The sequence below is a fragment of the Orycteropus afer genome, unplaced genomic scaffold (assembly GCF_000298275.1).
Source record: "Orycteropus afer afer isolate SDZICR_OR568_19922 unplaced genomic scaffold, OryAfe1.0 scaffold00174, whole genome shotgun sequence".
In the NCBI taxonomy this organism is placed as follows: domain Eukaryota; kingdom Metazoa; phylum Chordata; class Mammalia; order Tubulidentata; family Orycteropodidae; genus Orycteropus; species Orycteropus afer.
The window spans coordinates 332850-356069 of record NW_006921761.1 but is presented as its reverse complement, the minus strand read 5'-3'; the positions used below and the strand labels follow the sequence as shown (position 1 = coordinate 356069).

Here is a 23220-nt window from a genome sequence, read left to right as displayed (position 1 = left end):
CTTCTGTCCTTTTGGCGTCCTTATGTTTATGTGAGCTCCCTGCCATTCATCAGTCGCTCTGTCTAGGTGTGATCAAACCGACACAATACAAGCCTGTGCCCGACGAAGAACCAAATGCAACCGACGTGGAAGAAACACTGGAGCGGATAAAGAACAATGACCCAGAGCTGGGAGAGGTTAACCTCAATAACATCCGGGTAAGTCCTTTGATTTCACTTCATGGGAAAGCCGTGTCCATGCCCCACACCAGTCAGATACACATGGACCCGGCTTGGCCAGGCACGGTGGACTGAGTTCTGTGCAGGCTCGGGGTGTTTCTGGATAGGGACTATGGGCAGAGCCTTGCCAGTGGGGGTGTTTGAGAAGGGTGGACAGTGCAGACGAACATCAGGCTCAGGTGTTCACCGTGCGCCAACGTGGCTCTGCTCTGAAACCCTCCATGCTCAAAACCTTGAGGTTCTCTGAGATGCAACCGTGAGGGAGACAGGCATGCTGCACCAGGGTCTGAAGCTCGGGCATCCTAGCGCCCACCAGACTCAGCAGCAGTGGGGGAGCTCAAGCCTTAAGTGGAGGCTCCCTGTGAAACCTGCCCCCCTGAACCATCACCGCTGCTGTATCATGTTCCTAGTCAACCTCACTCTGCAGCCCAGGAGGGACCCATTGGTCCAAGTGGCCAAAGTGCTTTTCCAAGTTCTCTGCCTGTATTTCTCTGTACATCTCCCCATGTGGCCACCAGGGACAGAGGCAGGACAGATGGACGGGCACTCCCACCCTGGACAGGCTGCAGGAGGAATTCAGAAGCAAGCACAGCTGCCCTCCCACCTGCTCTGCTCCCAGGCCTGTGGGATTAGTTCTGGGAGGGGCGGGGGTAAGATAAGAACCTGGGCCCCCAGCCCCTCCTCTTTCCTTTCTTCTCCATTTTCCTTTAAGTGGCTGCCAGCCCCACAGTACAGTCAGATAGGAAACCTGCACCCTGTGTTCTTCTCCATGCTCCGCTCCCAGAGGAAGCTAAAATGACACCCCGAAATGAGAGACGGGTGAAAACACAGCCAGGGTCTCTCTCAGGTGCCTCAGTTGTCTGCCATGTGGCCAGTGGGAGGCTGGCACAATTCAGAATTGTGTGGCTGGTGGTGAGTGCCTCCCTGGAACCGTGTGGGAAATTTTTAAACATACCAATGCCCAGCCCACTCTCAGAGATTCTGATTTCATTGCTCTGGGCAGGCTCCAGGCATCAGCGTTGTGGAAAAGTTCCCAGGAGCCTCTGAGGTACACCCTGGGCTGCGAGCCCCTGGAACAGACATCTCTTAGCAGTCATCTCACGCAACCCCTCCAGCATGTTTTCCAGAAATAGGGCAAGAGAGGGAAAGAGTCAGCCAGCAAGTCAGAAACACAGCCAGGGCACAGGCCAACCCCCAGGCCCCCGTCCTGACAACGCCCCTCTGAGCCCCCTGCCTTCAGTGTTTCTCCTCCTCTGGGCTCCACATGCAGAGGAGTGGCAGGTCTTATTTGAAATGTTCAGGGAGAGTTATCTGTTTAGCAGAAGTTCTAGGGCAAAGCCAGGGAGCAGGCCCAGCTGAAACCCTTGGCCACTCAGCCTTTTGGTCAAGATTTGGCCAGGAATCCGTGAAGCGCAGCTGCCCCAGGTCGGGGGCTTCCAGTCACTGCGGGCCTTTCTCTCTGCAGAATATCCCCATACCCACCCTCAAGGCGTACGCAGAAGCCCTGAAAGACAACTCATATGTGAAGAAGTTCAGCATTGTTGGGACGCGGAGCAATGACCCCGTGGCATTTGTACGTACCTTTCTGTTCCGCTGCATTGAGGTTGGGGGCATAGGAACACCAGGGCTCACACTGGCCTCCTGACTGGTGTACCCCGTGGATGAAGAACTCCTGCACGGTGTGGTGAGAAGGCATTGGGCTAAGAGCCAGGAAAGGGGGCACAGACAGGAGGGCCCTCACCCAGGCTCAGTGCATTGGCCCAGTTCACCCTCATGACCGTCCCCTGATCACAGAAGTGCAGGTGGAGATCTTGAGGTTCAGAGAGGTCAGGTAACTTACTTGGCCCAAAGTCCACAGCAGGTAGAGCTGCGATTCAAATGCAAGCGGTGTGAACACTAAAACCAGGTCACTGTCCACTCAGTGCATCCCAGCAGGGACTGCCGGGCTGCAGCTCTCCGGCTTGAAGGCCAGGTCTTCATCAGTGGTCCCATGGCCAATTTTATTTTATTTTTTCCCCACATCCTAAAAGTTGTTGTGTTGAAATTAAATTGTATATATTATAAAGTAGCCAGGAATTCTCAAAAAATACTCACTACATGTGTAAGAGACTCTCTGTACCCAGAACTGAATTCGGCTCTGGGACTATGACTGTGAACCCCTGGCCTTACAGAGGTGACAGCCCATTTTACAGTGTGATGACTGTAACACTAAGAGCAGGTTAGAAGTGCAGGAATCAGCTAACGGGGGGTTGTAATAAGGTTGTAAGAAGGAGTCAGTTCTTCCTAATTTTTAAAATAAGTAGGACAATTGTCTTCAATAGTTTTGAAATCGATAAATAGCTCACAGTCTCCCTTTGCTGCCTTGGGAGCCCCAGTGGGAAACCCCTGGCCAGACGACCCCTGACTGCAGGAGCTCACCAATGGACGCTGAGTTTCCCCTGGAGACACTACTGCAAAGTTACAGGCGCTGTCTGCTGCTATCCACTGATTGGAATCCAAGCACATCCATGCTGGTCTCAGTTCCACCCCATGAATGTTATTGGGCACTGCTCCTGTGCCAGGCTAACAGCTGACATCAGCCCGCTCACACCCATGTATCCACAGTCAAGTACTGAAATGTGTCAACGTTCTGCAAGTGCCCCCCACTGCCTGCCGCAGCTCCTCTCCTAAACTCTAGTTCCTTACCATGACTAATAACCAAAAACTTAACATCTGGCAAGGCAGGGGCCTCAAGGACCCTGCTCAGCCACCAGCATGTCCCTCTGACTGGCCTAGTGCACTTGCCTAAACCAAACACAATCAAACCCTCGGCATAGTCAATTCCAACTCACAGCGCCCCTAGAGGACAGAGTAGAACTGCCCCATAGGCTTTCCAAAGCTGCAAATCTTTATAGAAGCAGACTGACACCTCTTTTCCGAGTGGCTGGTGGTTTAAACTTCCAAAGTTTTGGTTAGCAGATGAGCACTTAACCACTGCGTCACCAGGGCTCATTGTACACTTACCTACTGGTTGTTAAATATAGCGATTGTGAGTGCAGGCTAAGCATTTCCTGGTTGGGGGAGGGAAGGATGTGAAGGGCACAGAGAGGACACAGACTAGGTCCCCTCCCTTGGGGGAAGGGTGACCAGTCTGCTCAGGGAGACACATGATCTCACAGAGAGCTGGCATGCCATCCTGGACTCAGTGACTTAGGAGAATCAACTGCAGGGCAGTGGGTTTGGTTTTTTGGTTTGAGGAAGGAGTGGCGACTTCAACAAGGAAAGCTCCTGGGGAGGTGGCTTTGATCTGAACCTCAAGGGGGGGTTTCAGCAAGCAGGGAGAGTGGGGTGGGACTTCCAGGCTCCAAGTGTCCCCTCAGACAAACAGGCCCCTCTGACGTGTCCATCCTGTGGCTTCGCTGCTCGTCACTTCGTCACCTCGTTCCTTCCAATGCTCTGATTGTCATCGACACTCCCTGGCTGGATTCCCCTGAAATGTGCAGGGAACCTGAGCTGTCCCCCCGACACATAGCCCTGTTCCCCTGCCCATTAGGAAAACAAAAACGGGGGGCTGTTTCCCAGACCCACTTCCCCCTTCCTCTTCTGCTCAGATGAAGAAAATGATCCATGGGATTTCAACGGGGAAACAGAAGAGGGAAGTGGACAGTATATGGCGGGTATTGGGACTCCGTAAGTCACTCAATGACTATTGACTGGAGACCTACTGTGTGCTGGCACTGTGTGGGCCTTGAGGGCAACACAGGAAAAAAGAGATACATTTTCAGCCTCCCATGAGCGAATAGTGTAATGGCAGAGAGAGCACCAGTATGGAAACAACTCTTAACACAGTGGAATGAGAGTTCCAGGAGGGAGGTTACAGATACATTCTCTGGGGCTCAGGAGGACAGCTGGAGACATCAGCAAAGTCTCTGAGAGACAGGGGCATTTGAAAGTGGCCTTGCAGGATGAGGAGGGTTTGAAGGAGACAGAAAGGAGAGGGCGTCCAAATCCAGTGACAGGATCAGCAGAGGTGGGGCAGCAGGATGGCACTGGGCAGACCCGGGGAGCCACGCATCGCCCCACCATCAGGGAGCGGCGGGCGCAGCTGCACAGGGCCCTAGACCAGGCACAGAAGGCTTTGAGTGCAGCCTGAGGAGCGCGCTAGGGAGCGCGGCGTTATCCAGGAGCCACGGCAGGTCGAGGAAGGAGAGACGGAGTTGTGCTGGAGTGACGGCCAGCGTTGAGTAGATGAGGACCTCTCTCCTGCGAGGCTGTTTGGGTTCTCTGGGGCTACTAGAACAGAACCACCACAGATGGATGGCTCTAACAAACAGGTTTACTCTCTTACAGTTTAGGAAGCTACCAGCCCAAGTGCAAAGTGTGAGCTCTAGGGAATTGGTGAAGACCCCTCAAACCTTGGGCTTCAGCTCTGCCTCTTACTCCTGGCCCAGTTAAGGTTTCTCTTAACTCAGGCAGCTGCCAGCCACTAAGGCTGCCCAAGGTGGACAAGGGAAATGGCACAGTCCCAAGATACCAAGGGACACAGTAGACCATTAGTTCAAGTCCAGAAACAGTCCAAGATTGGCAGACAACATGGCAGGCCACTGAGACGAAGACTCGGCCAAATGCAAGATCCGGATGTGCCAAAAAACTAGAGACCTTTCTCAAAGCTGCTTCTTATAGACACCCTAAGGCAGCTACTCAGCTGCTCCAATAGATCGCATCATGGAGATGATTACCAGGCTCATCATGGGGAATCACTACATTCAGCTGCCCAGCCCCTCATAAGCAGGCCCAGCCAACTTGACACCTAACCTCAACTACCACACAGGCCCTCTCAGTATTTTAGAATCGACCCAGAAGGGGTTCCAGCCTTGCTCCACGTGACCCCAGCACTCATTCTTTCCCTGGTTCCAGGCCCTTGCTGACATGCTCAAAGTGAACAAGGTGTTGAAGACACTGAACGTGGAGTCCAACTTCATTTCTGGAGCTGGGATCCTGAGACTGGTAGAAGCCCTGCCACACAACACTTCTCTAGTGGAGCTAAAAATTGATAACCAGGTAGGACGGGGAGGAGCCTCCTTGGGTCTTTGACGTCCAAAGCTTGTCATGCTCTGCTTTTCCTGCATGCTGCCAGACAGATCAGTGATACTGGTTGTGGACCCCCAGGAGCCCACCTTTAAGGGATCTCAAAGATTGGTCAGTCTGCACGTCTGCACCATGCTCAGCTCTTTCTTCATCCTTCCCACCAAGTGTTCTTCCAGCTTCTGCTTGTTCACACCCAACGATGGGGGCTCACTCCTCACCAAGATCACCCCCTATTCTGGGACAGTGCCAACTATGAGAATATCCTTCCTTGTATTAAGTAGAAATCAGCTCCCTGTAAGTCTTGTTTGATGGGCTTAGTTCTTCCTTCTGCTGCCCACAAGACACACCTAGGCACAGATCTCAGAAACCATTGACATCTTCTCATTCACAGCCTGCTATTCCCACCCCATTTGACGAGCCTTTGAGTCCCCTCTATCCAGTGTAAATTCTCTGAGAAAATTCTAGCTTGTCCTTATCCTTATGGAGTCATGATTTCTCTGTGACTTCTGTGGTTCAGTCATTTATCTTCAGGACAGCTCTTCCAGTTCTGACTTTCTGAGAAGGCGCCACCCACCCCCAGACCCCTCATCCCCTCCCCTTTTATTGAAGGCAGGGCGGGTGGAACAGATGGACAAAGGCACAGACGTAGCTACGGCCTTGGGCCTAACCCTGGGATTGGCTACTCATTTGACTCTGGGCCTGGCCAGGCAGAGAGTCAGGGACTCTCCCAGCATCAGCTAAAATGTGACCCATGGGGCAGAATGTTGGCCAGAACTGCCCCAGAGCTCTGGCCTCAGGTCACGGTGGTGGCAGTTAACAAGGAACCAGCTGCCTACCTTCCCTCTTCTGCTGTCGCCTCAGAGCCCAGAGATGGAGCCAGTGCCAAACACTCTGGTGTGAGAACATTCACCTCTTTGGCCTCAGTTTCCTTCCCTGGAAAATGGGGATAATAAGACTCCCTGCTCCTGAGGTGGTAATATGTCGATTATAAGGTTGTTAACTTTGATAGTTACTGTGAAGGTGATCCAGGGAGTTCACACATTATTCTAAGAGCGGAGTTACTGAGCAGTCACAATGCTTCCTGTGTGTTACCTCTTCTAATGCCCACAAGGACCTTGTAAATGGGTATGAAGACCCTCGTTTTACAGATGAGGGGGCTGAAGGCCAGGCAGACTAGGTAACCTGCCCGGGTCACACAGTCAATGGCAGAGCTGGAACTTGAACCCAGGGCGGTGTGACTCTGAAGTCCGTGGACTGTGCTTGTCTGGTTCTTAAAACCAGTTGATGTTCACGTGAGCTTAGGTTGGCTTTCTCGTCTGTCCCTTCCCCCTGGTAAGAGGCCAGTGCCCCCAGGAGACATTTTTGAGGTTCACCTCCACATTTAGTGAGTGCTGGTTGCACACCAGGGCTGTGGGGCTGGGCTCTGGCCTCCAGGGCCTCCCACTGGACGGCAGGAAATGCAGGCAGAAATGTCTGTCACCCAAGGTGCTCGAGCAAACCACAGATAGCGGGGCCCTCCGTCAGGAGCAGGGCCAGGGAGGGATTCTTGGAGGAGGTGGAGTTTGAGACACACCCACAGGGTGGACAGGATCTCAGAACATGAGATGGAGACTGTGACACCCCAGACGGAGGGACCACAGGAACAAAGAGGAGCAGGAAAGCCGTGGAGCCCGTGTAGAAACTAGTGGCAGCCCCAGGCGCCTGGTGGAAGACAAACCGGAAAGGGAATTGGGAGTCTGAGGGCTGGGAGTGGCAGGTGTAGGGAGAGTGGGCTGTGGGCTGTGGGCTGTTGTCTGCACCAGTCAGAGCTGAGCTCTGGGGAGATGCTTCTGGCTAATGGGAGAGGGCTGGGACAGGGGGCAGACAGCCTCAGGGCCGGGGAACCCAGCAAAGAGCAGTGGCCCAGAGAGGAGGCATGGACCTGTGGGGAGCATGCGCTTCCACAACGGGAGTCGGGATTTGGGCCTGGCCCAGCAGAGTGAGGGAGGGGTGGGACAAAGGGCTCTGGGGAAGGGGCTCTGCTGGTTCCAGGTTCAGGGAAAGGCCACTTGCACCCCTCACAGAACATTCCAGAAGGCCTCGGGATAGCAAGCCCTCCCCTTGGGTGCCCCAGCTCTGGAGTGTATGACAAAGAGGAGGTGGTGAGTGGCAGCTGATTTATTCCTCATTCTTGGTTAGTCACCGAGGTCTTCGCAGGCCAGAGCTTCCCCTCAGCGTCTGTGCTTGTAACCTGTGTCAGTGAGCCTCCAGCCTCCTTCCTTATACGGCCAAAGAAAGGGACTTGAGGAGTTCTACCCAGAGTGACACGACGACTCATGCTCCGACTCAGGACCCAGGACCCCAAGGCCATTTGTTTACCCAGCCAGTCCCTCGTGATCTCCCAGCAGAGCTCTGCTGCTGCAGGAAGGTGTCAGGATTGCCACGAGACTGCAGTGAAGGCGGGAAGGGCATCCAGGGCCCTGCCCCGACTGAAGGGCTCTGAGGACTCAGCTAGGCTGTCCCTTCCTTTACACCTGGGGACACTGAGGATCAGCGATGGGAAGGGCCTGCCCGTGGTCACTAGCAGATCCAGTTAGTATCAGAGATGAGTCGGGATTGAGGTGTCCTGGATCCCAGACAGGCTGGATTGATCAATGGACGGGAGAGACCCCCTCTGCCCCCAGGGAGTAGACCCCACAGATGGGGGGCCCTGCATGCAGGCTCTCTCCTGTCCCAAGCAGGCCATATCCGACCACTGACCCTCTGCTGCTCTTGACTCACCCTTTCAATCTCCACAGACTCCCCCCCAGGACCCTCAGGGCACTAGGCATCCTCCCTGCCCCTCAGAGCAGATAAGGCCTGGAAACCTGAGCCCCACAATGCTGCTGCAGTGTCTGAGGGCATCGGGCCAGATTTCTCACTTTTCATTCCAATTTGATAAACAGGGTCCCTAGCCACTCCTCGGAAGGAAGGTTGGGCAATCCTACTTCCGTAGTGATACTGCCTCGGAAACCCAAGGAGGGGTTGCTATGAGTCGGGGCCGACTCGACGGCAAATAACAACAACAGCAACAAAGGTACTAAGGGAGGATGTGCTTAATATTTAGAAAAGAACTAGATGAAGTGGCTTGTACTCTCTTGTCCAGGTGCCATTAGTTCCTGAGTGGAGATCAATTTAGAAAGAAAATAAAAGGACCCTGGAGGTTTTCACATACGGCGACACCTCCTTAATTTCTGATTAGAGCAGCTGGCTCACTTTATTTCAAATGAGTCTGAATATGACTTTTTGTTTTGCAAAACATACTCACTCCTCACTTAATGATGTGGTTAGCTTCCAAAGACCAGGTCATTATATGGTGGCATAGCGCCTAAGGCACTTGACTGCTAACCAGAAGGCTGGCGGTTCAAACCTACCAGCCACTCCTTGGAAGGAAGGTTGGGCAATCTACTTCTGTAGAGATACAGCCTTGGAAACCCAAGGAGGGGTTGCTATGAGTCGGGACCGCCTCCATAGCAGTGAGTTTGGTTTTTTGAGTTATAGCTGTGTAACAAATTACCACAAAATTTAGTGACTTAGAACAATAAACATGTGTTATCCATGCTTTCAGAGGGTCAGAGTCTCAGAGTCCAGGAGCAGCTTAATTGGGTGGTTCTGGCTCAGGAGCTCTGGTGAGGTAGCATTCGAGATGTTAGATGAGGCTGTAGTCATTTGAAGGCGTGACTAGGTTGACGGAAGGCCTCAGGTCTTCATTGGCTATTCAGCAGAGGCGTCAGGTCCTCACTGGCTGTTGGCTAGAAGCCTCAGTTCTTTGCCACTTAGACCTCTCCATGGGGTTGCTTGAGTGTCCTCACTGCATGACAGCTAACTGCCCCCAGAGTGAGTGATCCAAAGTGGAGAAAGACAGTCACCAGTGCATTTCATGGCGTTGGCCTTGGAAGTTAACACCAGTCACCTCTGCCACATTCTGTTTGTTAGAAGTGATTCACTAGGCCAGCCCAAACTCAGGTGGAGGGAATTAGGCTCCGCTTTTGGAATGGAAGAATATCAAAGAGTTTGTGGACATATTTTAAAACCACCACGGTGAGAATCATCTCTCTCTGTTGTGTAGTGGAAGTTTGTCAAGGAAGGCCTTTCTAGTCAGCAGAGCTACCCAGTGCCTCCAGGGGTAGGGAGCTCCCCTCACGGGGCGTGTGCAGCAATCTGGCAGCTGTGATGGGGAGGGAATTTTAATAGCGGCAAGGGTCTGGGATCTGGAGTTGGACTAGATCGTGCTCCAGGGTTCCTTTCAGTTATATTTCCAAGTATTCCAGGATGTCCATATCTTCTGGACAATAAAGGAAAAGCCCCACTTGGCCACACCAAACGTGCAAAGTGAGCTTCTTGATGTTGCCGATGCCTCTGTTCAGAGCAGGGTCTCGGAGCCACGAGCCCCAGGGCACAGCTCCATTCCCCAGGGCTGCTGAGTGTTCTGTTAAATTGAAAACCGGATCATTTCCAGCATCAGATCGGTGAGCCCTGTCAGCTAAAGGGCATGCCAATGGTAGTATCCTTTGCAAGGGCAATGGCGTCACTGTTTCAGCTGCTAACTGAAAGGCTGGAGGCTTGAGGCCACCCAGAGGTGCCTCAGGAAAAAGGGCTGGTGACGCACTTCCAAAAACTTAGCCGATAAAAACCGCGGCGCGTAGGTCTGCTGTGACGCAGCCAGGACCACCGTGAGTGGGAGCTGACTCCACAGCAGCTGGTGTGCCGTCTTGTTTAAAACGTGCCATCCTCTAAGCCATCTACTCTGAAGTCCATAGCAGCACAGTCTGTAATAGGAAAAGATGGAAGTAACTTCCGTATCCCTCTACACCAAGGCACACCACCAAGCACTGGGAAGGAGTGAGGCAGTTCCACGCGTCCTGACGTAGAGAGGTCTCCAGAAAGTATTAAATGAAAAAGGCAAGAGTAACAACTACAGTCTGAATCCATTTTAAGAAGAAAAAGTACCCAAAAAGCCTCCCCTGGATGTTTCTGGACATCCATGCCCAAGAACACCTGGAGGGACACACCGCATTGGCATGGTGGCTCCTTCTGCAGAAAGGGCGTGGGGCTGGGGGTAAACTGTGTGAGGGACCCCTCCCTTTTCACTTCATCGGCTTTTGTGCCATTTGAGTTTTTAATCAGTTTACTCACCAGTTGTTTATGTAGCTTTTGAGCACACAGCTAAAGGGGGCAAGAGTTCTTCCCTGACCACCCTCTTCCTGCCTTTGCTGTCCAGATTCTGCTGCTGTTGCCCGTCCTGGTACGGCCAGCCTCTTGGTCTCTCCCCAAGGTGTTCCTCGTTGCCTTTCACCCACTGTTGAGGTCGTCTTGATTTTTTTTTTTAAATGCCATCCAAGCAAGCTATTCATAGACTCACAGAAAGCAGGCCCCAGGGACCTTACAGGTCACAGGGCCTAAGCCTTCCCCATTCATGGTGACATCTAGAGAGGCCCTGACGACAAGTGGTCTTCCCTGTCTTGTACACCTCCAGGGACGGGCAGTGTACTGCCTTACAAGGCAGCCCCTTCATCTTGCAGCCACATCCAATGCTTATATAGCAATCCTACATGCTGAGGCAACACCTGCCTGCCCGCAGCTTCTCTCCGCAGCCCTCCGTCTGCCTTCTGAGCTCTCTCTGAGGCAATGCAGTGAGCTCTGAACTAGCTCATGCTCTGGAGCAAACTTCCTGAGTTCAAATCCTGGTGCTGCAACTGACTAGCTCTGTGATTTGGGCAATGTTTCTTAATATCTCTGCTTCACTTTCCTCATCTATAAAATGAAAATTATAGTGGTGGTGTTAGGTGCCACTGAGTCAGCTCCGACTAATGGCAACCATATGTACAACAAAATGAAACATGGCCTGGTCCTGCACCAGCCTCAAGATCCTTGCTATACCTGAGCCCATCGCTGCAGCCACTGTGTCAATCCATCTCGTTGAGGGCCTTCCCTTTTTTTGTTGACCCTCCACTCTTCCAAGCATGATATCCTTCTCCAGGACTGGTCCCTTCTGACAACATGATCAAAGTAGGTGAGACAAACTCTGGCCATTCTTGCTTCCAAGGAGCATTCCAGCTGTACTTCTTCCAGGACAGATCTGTTAGTTCTTCTGGCAATCCATGGTACTTTCAGCATTCTTCACCAGCACCACAACTCAAAAGCATCAAATCTTCTTCGGTCTTCCTTATTCACTGTCCACCTTTCAGGTGCAAATGAGGCAACTAAAAATACATGGGTTGTGTTAGGCACACCTTAGTCTTCAAAGAGACATCTTCACTCTTCAGCACTTTAAAGAAGCCTTTGCAGCAGATTTGCCCATTGCAATACGTCATCTGATGTCTTGACTGCTGCTTCCATTGGTGTTGATTGTGGAACCAAGCAATATGAAATCTTTGACAACTTCAGTCTTTTCTCCATTTATCATGATGCTGCTTATTGGTCCAGTTTGAGGATTTTCATTTTAAAGAAAATGAAAATTATAATAATAGTACGTGTTTCATAGGTTATAGCAAAGAGAGAATGAGTTAGTTTATGAAATGTGCTCGGGAAATCACCTGACATGCAGTAAGGACTAAATAAGTATTTGGAAAACATTAGGGGTTTAGTCATGACTTCTTCTTCCTCATCTGCGAAGCAAGTGAGTCCTTGCAGTCTCGAGGTCCCCGGAGGTGGGAGGAGGGCTCTGAGAAAGAAGTAAGAATGCAGCTGCTTTGACCTTGAGGCTTATTTTACAAATGGTATTTGTTCCATTTTATTCTTTTCTAATATAAGAAGAATGGTTCCATTCTAAAATGAACACTCTGCAAAGATGGGTGGGGATTCTCTGATGGAACCCCCTTGCACATGCTCAGACACATCTCCATGTATCCCAGGGATATGGGATCCTACTTGGAGAACGTGGAGCCTGGGAACACTCTGAAGCCCTTCCAGCCACAGGCAGAGGTCAAGCGTTGGCTTTGTCACTAATAAGCTGAGGGCCATGGTCCTTTTCCCTCTAAGCCTCAACTACCTCATGTTTAAACCAAAGAGATTGGACCTCTGGTTCTCATAATTGGCTGCCTATTGGAATCACCTGGGAGTTGTTAAACTATGATGGTCTAAGTGCCACCTGCAGAGATTCTGATTCAATTAGTGTGAGGAGGGGAGTGGCCTGGGCAGCAGGGCTTTTGAAATTCCCCCAGGACTAGGGGTGACTGGAAGGTCCTCCCTGCTCAAATGCTCCAGGGTTTACCTGTTGTGGAGTTCTTGCCTGGATGCCTGCTCAGTGAGGGGCTGTGATGGGGCCGTGGAAAAAGCTGGGTTTGAACCAGTCACTCTGACTGTGTGACCCTTCAACTTCTCTCAACACTCATCTCCTTGCTCTTGGACAGGGACTTAAATTCTGTGCCCTGCCCACCACTCAGGGTCCCTGCATGTTGCCAAGGTGGCTTGGGCGCTGTATGAAGGGAATGAATGGTGATTTTGCATCTTTTCTTGACCAAAGAGCCAGCCCCTGGGCAACAAAGTAGAAATGGAGATTGTGAGCATGCTGGAAAAAAACACAACGCTTCTCAAATTCGGCTACCACTTCACCCAGCAGGGGCCGCGGCTGCGGGCGTCCAATGCAATGATGAACAACAATGACCTCGGTGAGTGGAAGCATGCTACCTGCCCACTGCCTTGCATCCCTGACCTATGCTGGGTGTGTCACAAAAGCCCACTGGAACCCTCTGCCAGGGTGCCCTCTCCATGTGCCCAGCCCATGGAGATCATGTCTTCCTTGTTTTCCATCAGTGTTTGTGCCTTGTCCCCTCCCCTAGACAGTGAGCTTCCTAAGTGCCAGGGTGGGGCCAGGTCCTCTCCTTGTCCCAGCAGCGGTGCTCAGGGCAGGGGCTAGGCCCAGAGCTCACACTCAGCACATCTGCTGAACACAATGAAACTTGGAGTATACAAGTCCTACCTACGAGTCTTTACTTCTCAATCTCTTCAAGCCCTGAAGAGTTTTCTCGAGATCATACAATGTCTAGCCCCCAATCCCAAAGCATTATAACCAAAATCCTAGGCCTAGGAGACATCACATTACTTTGAAGGTAAAAGTTGAAAAGTTGCCTTCCACAGTAAAGTAAAAGCAGATTACATTCATTTAACCTAAAGAAAATGTCAGTCTTTCTTATGAGTATATGTCAATGAGGTACACAAGTCAACTGAATGAAAATACTGATCAGCCACCAGTGACTTCCAGCCATGGCAACTGTCCGCCAGCTGTCACGTGAAATTACTATGTGAATCCTGCTGGAGGCTAAAAAGTACCTGATGTCGTTATCAATGAAGGAAGTACGTCTGATGAGGCCAGAGGAAAGCAGGAGACAGTCAAGACCAGGAAAAGGATAGTGTCAACTATCCTTTTAGTGACACTAGTCCAATAGTGTCAACATGACAGTCTATGTATTTAGCCAAGAGGTCCACAGGACCAAGGCCAAAGGAAGACAAAGCAATTTATATTGCAGTTCTTACTGCAGAGAAGGAAGCACAATGAGGTTCTTAGAAAACGTTTTTCTGCATTTAAATCATGAAATAAGTATATTTTACAAAGGACATTGTCTCAGCAAGTTTTCATCAGATGTAGACCTGCTGTACACATGGCTCCTTTTGGTTTTCAACCCTCAGTCAAACGCAAAGAGCTTGACACTGAAGCACAACTCAGAGTTCAGGGGTGTCACTTCCTGGTGGTTAATGTGAGGCGAGGTGAGCACAAGAAGGCCCTTGAAGATGGGAGGTGTATGGCGTGCACACACAGGCAGGTACCCCCAGAACCTGTATGTATACTTAAACACTCTGACACTCACATACACATTAGACTGAGTCCCTCAGTTCAACAAATATTCATCAAGTCCTACATGGTGTTGCCACCACTTGTCTGTCAGTCTGTTGTACTGTGGTGACTTGCGTGTTGCTTGTGAGGCTGGAGGCTGTGCTGCTAGTATTTCACATCCCAGCGGGGTCATCCATGGTGGACAGCTTTGGTGGAGCTTCCAGACTAAGACAGACTAGGAAGAAGGAAAGGGCCATCCACTTCTCAAAAAGAAAAAACGTTGGCCAGTGAAAACGTATGAATGGCAGTGAAACACTGTCTGATCTATTACTAGAAGACTGTGTGGACAGCCCTGAAATGCTGTCTGATACAGTGCTGGAAGATGAGCCCCTCAGGTTGGAAGGCACTCAGAGTACGACTGGGCAAGAGCTGCCTCCTCAAAGTAGTCGGCCTTAATGATGTTGATGGACTAAAGCTTTAGGGACCTCTATTTGTGGATGGGGCACAACTCAAAATGGGAAGAAATTAATAATTGGAACATGGAATGTATGAAGTGTGAATCTAGGAAAATGGGAAGTTGCCAAAAATGAAATGGAACACATGGGCTCTGGTAGGACCCAAGAATACCAGAGCTGGAGGGGACTCAGGAGCTCATCCCATTCAATTCCCTTATGGAGAAACTGAAGCCAGGCGAGGGGAATTTCTAGGCAGTGGCTCAGGTCACGTCAGGTGTTAACTAACTGAACCACTATTGTATGCGTGGGCTGGACTGGGTGACGGGAGGGGTGGCAGAAAACGCAGGAAGCCTAGTTAGTTCTCTCACTCAGGAAGCCATATGACCTTTTAGGGGAGAAATGTCTCAAACACGTGTCCAAAAATTCAAGAATGCTTATGACCTGTATCAAAACAGAGTGAAGAAATGATTTATGGGGACATGTGCCAGTTAAGTGAGAATGGCCAGATTTTGTCTCAGGTACTTTGGTTGTGTCAGAAGGGGCCAGTCCTCGGAGAAAGATACCATGCTTAGGGGGTCAGTGAAAGGGGGAAGACCCTCCATGAGCTGGATTGATACAGTGGCTGCGACAGTGGGCTGAACCATAGCGGGCATCGTGAGGACGGTGCAGAGCCGGGCAGTGTTCGTTCTGCTATAGACAGGGTCACCAGCATCGCGGCCCACTCACGGCCCCTAACAACAGGCCAGTGAAGGAAGTGGGCGGGAAATGAAAACGGTGGCAGTTGCCTGGACAGGGATGACGTGTGATAAAACTGGGTCTCTGGGTGGCTCACCCGGTTAAGTACTTGGCTAGTAACCAAAAGGTTGGTGGTTTGAACCCACCCAGAGGCGGTTTGGAAGACAGACCCCGTGATCGGCTTCTGAACGGCCACGGCCTTGGGAGCTCTGTGGAGCACAGCTCCACCCTGCAGCTGCTAACTGGAGTCCCGTGATCTGGAACAGACCCCGACAACGAGTTTGGATTTGGGGGTAGGGGTCACTGAGTCAGAATCAACTCGATGGTGCACAACCCCTTTCCCCGAACTAGCCACGCTGCTCCCTTGGGGAAGTAGGAAGCGGAGCGGAACCATTCAGAGGCTGGTTAGTGGTGTAGGGTTTCTGGCTTTAAACACAAATGTGTGCCCATCCGCTCACTGTAGCTTGGATGTCTTACGGTGCATCACCATCTTCCTGGAAAGGGACATCCAGACTTCCTTTCCAACACAGCACTTCCATCCTGCTGTGGGTGCAACAGGCTTCCGTGTTTTCCAGCTAGGTATTTTCATCAGGAGAGCTCCCTGCCGGGCCCTCCCCAGGCTCTGTGATTGGTGGCTCTGCGGCTGGCAGCAGGGCTGCGGATTGGCCAGGGAGCAAGCCGCTCAGGTTCTCTCTCCTGCCTACCTTCCCCTGTGCTGGCTCCAGGCCTAGGCTTGGCCTCCGGCTGTTTAGGCTTGGCCGGCCTGCAAGGTGGGTGTGCTCCTCCTTGGGGCCGTTTGACCCCCAAGGTCACCAGGTCAGCCGGTGCCTCTGCAGACACACAGCCAGCCCAGGGATCTGCGCTGACTGCCACCCGTTCCGTCAGTCCCTCTTCCGCAGCGGGCGGTGGGGGTCTAGGAGGAGCCCACTGGGAATCACGCTCTACAATCCCCCACAGCGACACCCCGGATGAGTCCTGTCTCCACCCTATCTATAGACGAGAGCCAGGCTCACTGGGTGCTCAGGTCCCGGGAACCTACCACTGGACTGCGGTCCATTCAACGGAATCTGAACCGCAGCCTCTAAGCCAGAATGCTGTGTGTGTTTGGGATGGGGGAAGGCATAAGGTGGGACGTGGGAGTAACATGTTTAAAAGCAGAAAACACCCTTTCCTGGGAAAGCCGCTCTTTTGGCGTTTTCTCAAGGACCACCTTTCCAAGAAGCACCCTAGACTCACCAAAACCAAACTGGTTGCCAGGGAGTCAATTCCTATTCACAGTGCCCCTAGAGAACAGAGTAGAACCGCTCCATAGGGTTTTCAAGGTGAGCTCTGGTGGCTTAGTGCCTAAGGCACTTGACTGCTAACCAGAAGGCTGGTGGTTCAAACCCACCAGCCACTCCTCGGAAGGAAGGTTGGGCAATCTACTTCCGTAGAGATACCGCCTCAGAAACCCAAGGAGGGGTTGCTATGAGTCGGATCTGACTCCATGGCAGTGAGTTTGGTTTCAATCTTTACAGAAGCAGACTGCCTCATCTTTCTCTCATGGAGCAAATGGTGGGTTTGAACCACTGGCCTTTATTTCTCAGCTTAGAATCCACTCTGGGCTCCTACTTCTCTCCCGTTAAACCCTGACAGGGCTCATGAGACCCTTAATAATCATAGCTGACGGCACTTCAGTGTGGCAGGTACCATTCTAAACAAGTATTATGAACTCATTCAATTCTTCCAACAGCCCGTGAGGCAGGTGTTGCTATCACCTAGTTTACAGTAAAGCAACAGAGGCCCGGAGGAGGAGGTAGCTGCCCACGTATGTGGGCAGAACTGGGATTGAACCAACAGCCTGGGCCCTCCTGACAAGCACCCTCTTGCCCTATGATATGGAATCAGTCATCCCACACGGCTCCAGAGCCCAGGGACCCAGGTGAAGTCACGGCTTTTGAGGACTCCTACTCCTTCCTCATTGAAGATGCCATTGGGGTTGCCCCTGCCCACCCTCAGATGATCTGACTTCGTTACGCAGCAGCTCGGTTCTTGTTGGAGTCTGTTGCAGCTTGTTGCGGTCTGACAGCCACAGGTCTACGGCCTCCTGGAGACCTGAAGACATCTAAGACAGAAAGCCTTTTCTCCCCCCACAATAGCTTCCTGTCTCTGCCACACAGCAGGTCCCTTGCCTGCCACCTGCTAGCTCCACAGACACCTGTGACCTTTCTCTTGTGGCTGATGCAGCCTCCTGCTTGGTCTCCACCTGCTGACTGCAATTTGTTTCAAAACTCTCATTACAGCAAAGGGGACGCCCCCTCAACCCTCTGCAAAACTAAACTCATTGCCAATCGAGTCGATTTCGACTCATGGTGACCCCTCCTTGGGTTTCAGAAGTGCTATGTAGCATAGTGGCTAAGGCACTTGACTGCTAACCAGAAGGCTGGCAGTTCAAACCCACCAGCCACTCCTCGGAAGGAAGGTTGGGCATTCCTACTTCCGTAGTGATACTGCCTCGGAAACCCAAGGAGGGGTCGCTATGAGTCGGGGCCGACTCGATGGCAAACAACAACAACAACATGTCTATAGAAGTAGATTGCCCAACCTGCCTTCCGAGAAGTGGCTGGTGGGCTTGAACCGCCAACCTTCTGGCTAGTAGTCCAATGCCTTAGGCACTACGCTGCCCAACCTTAGTCATTCTGTAAGCTAATGTCTCCAGCCTGCAGCTTCCTGGCTAGTGCTTTCCTCGTTCCGACATTTAACTACTTCACATGAACCGTGTCTGACCTTATATTGTCTTGCCCTGGGGAAAATGTCAAGTCTAACACAGGGACAGTTACTGCAGGATAATCTTCAGGGTGGAAACGAGGTTGTTTACATGGGCCGGGGTGTCCAGAAAGAGCAGGAGCTGTTTCCACGAGATTAAGATCCTGGTGTTAAGAAGACAGATGGAGTTCAACTCTTATCTGCACCAGAGGAAGGTCTTCAACTGGGGCCTCTGTAGGCAGAGGAGACACAGTGAGGGCTTCACACCTGTGTAGTCAACATTCCGAAGTAAGTTACGAGTCAATCTCCACTGTCACAGTGTCTCACTGCAAACTGCAGGCCCATCACACAACTCACACCAAGTGCCCTTTAAAGCAACACAAACTTAAGACTTTATAAAAGTACCTAGTGAAAGGCTGAGTGCCTTCTCAGTATGACAGTGCGACTCCGGGTGCAGGGAGCACCGGCTCACACCTGTCTCTGTTCCTTTCTAGTGAGGAAGAGGCGGCTCGCAGACTTGACAGGGCCCATCATCCCCAAGTGCCGGAGTGGCGTCTAGCATGTGGAGGGGAAGCCCACACCGTTGAACTGGACACGTTCTACTGAGAACCCGTGCTCTGCCATGGAGACCAGAAGGCGAAATGCCGGCACAAAATCCTTTTGTGGTTTAGTTCTTTATGCACTAAGATGTTAGGTTAACTAGTGGTTGTAGTTGAAATTTTATAAAACATGGTTAATGTGAAGTTTTTCTTTAGTCACCGAAGTTCAGTCTAGTTACTTTGAAACTCTAAGAAGCCCTCAACTGGCCGGTTTCACTGAAGGTGGAGTTAAACACTAGCAGTGACCGAGCCCCAGGAGCCCGGTTCTGGTGGCCTCGCCGTGGTGGTTCCAGGTGTGCTTTAACAGGCCAGCAAGCAGCGCCTCTTCCACGTGGTTCGAGAAGGCTGACAAGATACTTTATTACAAATTTGATCCCAGCTACTTAGCAAACGAGAACATAATTTTTTATTAGCCCTCCTTTAATTTTAAGAAAAATACTTTAATTCCTTTAATGCCAAGTTGATTGCTGGATCGAGAACACAATTTTTCTCCTCAAAAGACCAAAAAAAAAAAAAAAATTGCTGAAGCCACAGAGCTCTGCCAGGAACAGAAAGCATGAGTCTTTTGCTGGGCACCAGGAAACAGTAGAAAAAGCCAGTGGTGAAATTTCACGTTTTGCAGACCGTCTTTCCTTAGCAATCCCAGGCAACAGACGTTTTCCCTGTGTGTCTTCTGTGAGCATCAGCCATCAGCCCATTTAGTACTGGAGTTAACAAAGATTTTCTCCTCTAATGTCAACCTCATGAAGGATGTGAAAATTGAGAGCCAGATACCTGAAAACCCCTCTGCTCTGCACAGGGGGCAGAAAGGAGCAATCATTAGATGGCTTGCATGAGGTAAGCACTGCAGGAACAGACTCCTAGTGCAGCCAAGGGTAGCGACTTCGACGGCCTGGCTCATGGCATATCAGAGAGCACCACCACTGAGCTCCTGCCTGGGAACTAAGTCCCTGAAGGACAAAGGTGAGGAACATGGAGCTATTAGGGAAAGAGGCGATCCTGGCCACGTCATCCAAAGATCATTACTCTGGAAACGGAACCCTGCAGTTTCTGCTGTGCTCCTTTGTAGCATCCTGCGCGTCCCTTGGAAGCCAGCAGAAATCCTGTAAGCCATAATGCCCTTGTGCCTTTTAATATACCACAGTGCCAGTTCAGCCAGTCATTTCCTTTTGCTTTGGGGAGTTATCTTCATGTGTGATTCAATAAATCTTACGATAAAGGACAAAGCCAAAGAGCTGGTGAACACGGACTAAGCTGCAGAGCACCGAGCAAAGACACTTTTGATGAGAAAGGGAAAGTCCTGTGCACTGAACTGTAATGGCATGGACAGGACGGGGTAATGCGAGGCGGAGCCAGCCTCACCACTATGGAAGAGGGGCGACGGAGGCTGCAAGTGGGCCCGGGAGTGGCACCCTGCTGCAGGGACAGTCATCCCCACTTGGCTTCTCCTTGAAACACGATTGCAGTTGCATTCTGCATCACTGGAAACTGCAATATAATATTAAATCTCTTGGTCTGTGCATGACTGGGAGTGTGCTTCTTGGGACTTGTGGGACAGGGACATGCCCTTTATGAAAAAGTGTCCAGAGGCTGGGCAGCCACCATAGCAGTGCTGAATGACCTCCCTAGGAGCATGTCATCTCATGTCCTGTGTGTGGCCCAGATGTCAGTGTCACAGAGCCTTGTCTGACCCTATCAAAGAGAACACCTGAAAGCTAACAGTGTGGGTGCTGGGAGAAGCCTCCTACAGACAAGAAATCAATGAAGAGAGAAGGGGGCCTCACCTCTAAGGCCACCTGCTCCATCTGCTAAGCTGCCAGTCTAGACCAGAGGCTGGCGAACTTGTCCCATAAAGGGCCAGATAGTAAACATCTGAGACCCTGTGGGCCACACACTCTCTGCTGCACCTTCTCGGCCCTGCTACTGCAGTGCAGACGCGGCACGGGTCACGCGTGAGGGAGCCGGGAGCTCTGGCTGCGTGCCAACACAATTTTGTTTATGACACTAGGAAGTGGGCCGAATGCCACGGTGTAGACCCCAGGCTGCCAGAGGAAAGATGGAGGCGCTGATGAGTGGCAGAGGAGGCCCCCCCAGGATCACCCCCTTCACATTTCTGCCATTAGGATGTACAGCTTTTTTGACAAGGCAGCGAAAGGCACAGCACGGGCACCAGGCTTGAGGCTCCATGCCTCAGCAGCTACGGGACCCCACACAGCTCACCCTTTGACTGTGTGCAAGGACCTTTTGAGTCAGAATAGCAGATAAGTGGTCAGACAGCACCCACCTCCCTCTGCCCTGTCCCTGTGAAGCACAGGTGCCCAGGATGGAGACCAGTTGGCCACAGTGGCATTGGCCAGCATGGAAGTTCTCCATTCCCCTTACTACAGCCTTGAGATCCTCCTGTATGTATTGCCCCAAACACAGCTTTGTGAAGGCTTGAAGACAGTGCTGAAGGTGCTGCTCACAGGAGCAACTGCTCCTCCTCACCTGCCCCAGGCCCCAGCTCTGGCCTCCCCAGGAGCCGCGCCGGCTGTGAAAGTTCCCTGGGTATGCGTGGCCGGCGGGCTGTACACGCACACTGCTCTTTAAAGCTGTTCTGCGTTGCGCTCAAAGCCGGCTGGCTCCCTTTGTCCTGGCAGGTGACACAACAGGCTGTGAGCCCCTGTCCTTGGCAGGCAGGGCAGGACAAGACGAGCTGGCGGCACTGGGGAGTTGAACACAGTTTATAGTGGTCCCACTGGACTCCACAGTATGAACATTCTGGGGAAGCAAGGAAAGCCTTTATTAAAAGCATGTACACACGTGCACACGCACACACACGGAGACAGGGACTTCCCCAGTTCCCAAATAAAACTCTCGGCTCCACACAATCTAGTACACACACGCACACACACACACACATGCGCACGCACGGAGACGGACTTCCCCGAGTCCCAAATAAAACCCGGCTCCCCAATATCTAGTACACATGTGCACACACACACGCCACGCACAGACGGGGACTTCCCCAGTTCCCAAATAAAACTCGGCTCCCTACAATCTGGTACACACACGTGCACATACACATGCACACGCACACAGACAGGGACTTCCCCGGTTCCCAAATAAAATTCTTGGCTGCCCACAATCTCATGTATCCTGGCGGGCCAGGGGATTTCTAAATAGTAAGTCTGCTGTCTTCTTCTAACAGAAAATGCCCTGCCCCTCTCTGCTTTCTTTGTTTTTGGAGGGAGGTGGGACTTTTCTTTCCGATTCCAGCACCACTGGTCCTGCCTTGCCCATCCCGGACACAGGTATTCATGCTCCTCTCTCATGAGCTGTTCCAGAGCTCAGATAACCACCCCTGGTAAGTGGTCTTCTTGCTTCAGGTCACTCCCTTTTCCAGTAGAGGGGCAACACCTGAACACAGATGCCACACCTACCTGCAGCCTCTGCAGGTCACCCACCTACCCTCTTCCCCAGGCCTGAGACCTTCCGCTGTTGCTAGGACCCCTCCCTTCCTCGCCCGTGTCTCCTGCCGACTTCCTGGTACCGGAGACAACAGTTCTTCACCGCTGCTTCCCCTGCTGATCTGAGCCACCTGCGGGTCCCCCTTCTCTCCCTCCCGTTCCCATCAGGCGCCCATCAAGTCCTACCAATACGTCTTCTGTCCAATCTGTCCAATCCACTCTTGCTACTTGTTTACAATCTACACTGCGTCTAGTTCCAACACTAGTGTGAGGTAGCTTCAATAAGAGACAAATACAAGGCCATTAAAGTGACTACAAAGATCACAGAGGACGGGCGAGGACAAGCAAACTCAGATCCCACTCATTATCTGAGTGGAACTCACTCCCAGTCCCCGATCACAGAAAGTTTAGAAAACGGCAGTGGTCTCTCTCAGGTTGACTGCTCATGACCATTTTCTCTCCAACTGTGGCATACAGGGAAGGGCAAAAGCCACTCAGGGATGGTTTCCATCCGTCTTTTACTGACTGCCTTCATCTAGTACCACACTTCAGTGTGGCCTCAACTCTGTGGTCAAACCACAGGCTTCCCCCTGATCATCACTTCCTGCGGCCACTCCCACTTCTGGCCTTGGCCCTCGCTTCAGCTCCCACCGTAGAATATACCACCCATCACTCGAATGTACCTATCATATGTGTCCATAAACCACCTGAACTCGGAGCTTTTACCCTTTTACGTGCCCTGGATTTATCTGGCTGTCTAGTGAAGCCAATGGGCTCCATCTTAGAAAAATGGTTTTAAATGCATAAAATATATAGAATTACAATGGAAATAAAATATATAGAAATACAAAATATTTTTGAAATGTGTGATATAGTAAGACATGTGCCTCTTAACACATTTAGTAACCAGACCTGGTGCTGGGTCTCATAGCTGCAACCAGACATGGTGCCAGGTCTCGTAACTGCAACCAGACCCGGTGCCAGGTCTTGTAACTGCAACCAGACCCGGTGCCAGGTCTCATAGCTGCAACCAGACCTGGTGCCAGGTCTCATAACTGCAACCAGACCCGGTGCCAGGTCTCGTAGCTGTAACCAGACCCGGTGCCAGGTCTCATAACTGCAACCAGACCCAGTGCCAGGTCTCATAGCTGCAACCAGACC

The 23220-nt window shown here is 51.6% G+C and overlaps 2 protein-coding genes across 2 annotated transcripts in view; one reads left to right on the top strand and one right to left on the bottom strand.

The window, feature by feature from the left end:
• TMOD1 (tropomodulin 1) overlaps nt 1–18570 on the top strand; it is a 54566-nt gene extending 35996 nt beyond the window's left edge. Inside the window, exons 5-9 of the mRNA XM_007946876.2 lie at nt 67–197; nt 1684–1791; nt 5115–5258; nt 12769–12913; nt 18506–18570. Coding sequence (XP_007945067.1) covers nt 67–197; nt 1684–1791; nt 5115–5258; nt 12769–12913; nt 18506–18570 — 593 coding nt within the window. The remainder of the gene's footprint in view (nt 1–66; nt 198–1683; nt 1792–5114; nt 5259–12768; nt 12914–18505) is intronic.
• Nucleotides 18571–21071: 2501 nt separating this feature from the next.
• Nucleotides 21072–23220, bottom strand: part of TSTD2 (thiosulfate sulfurtransferase like domain containing 2) — a 22503-nt gene continuing 20354 nt past the window's right edge. The window contains exon 6 of the mRNA XM_042781803.1: nt 21072–21370. Coding sequence (XP_042637737.1) covers nt 21072–21370 — 299 coding nt within the window. The remainder of the gene's footprint in view (nt 21371–23220) is intronic.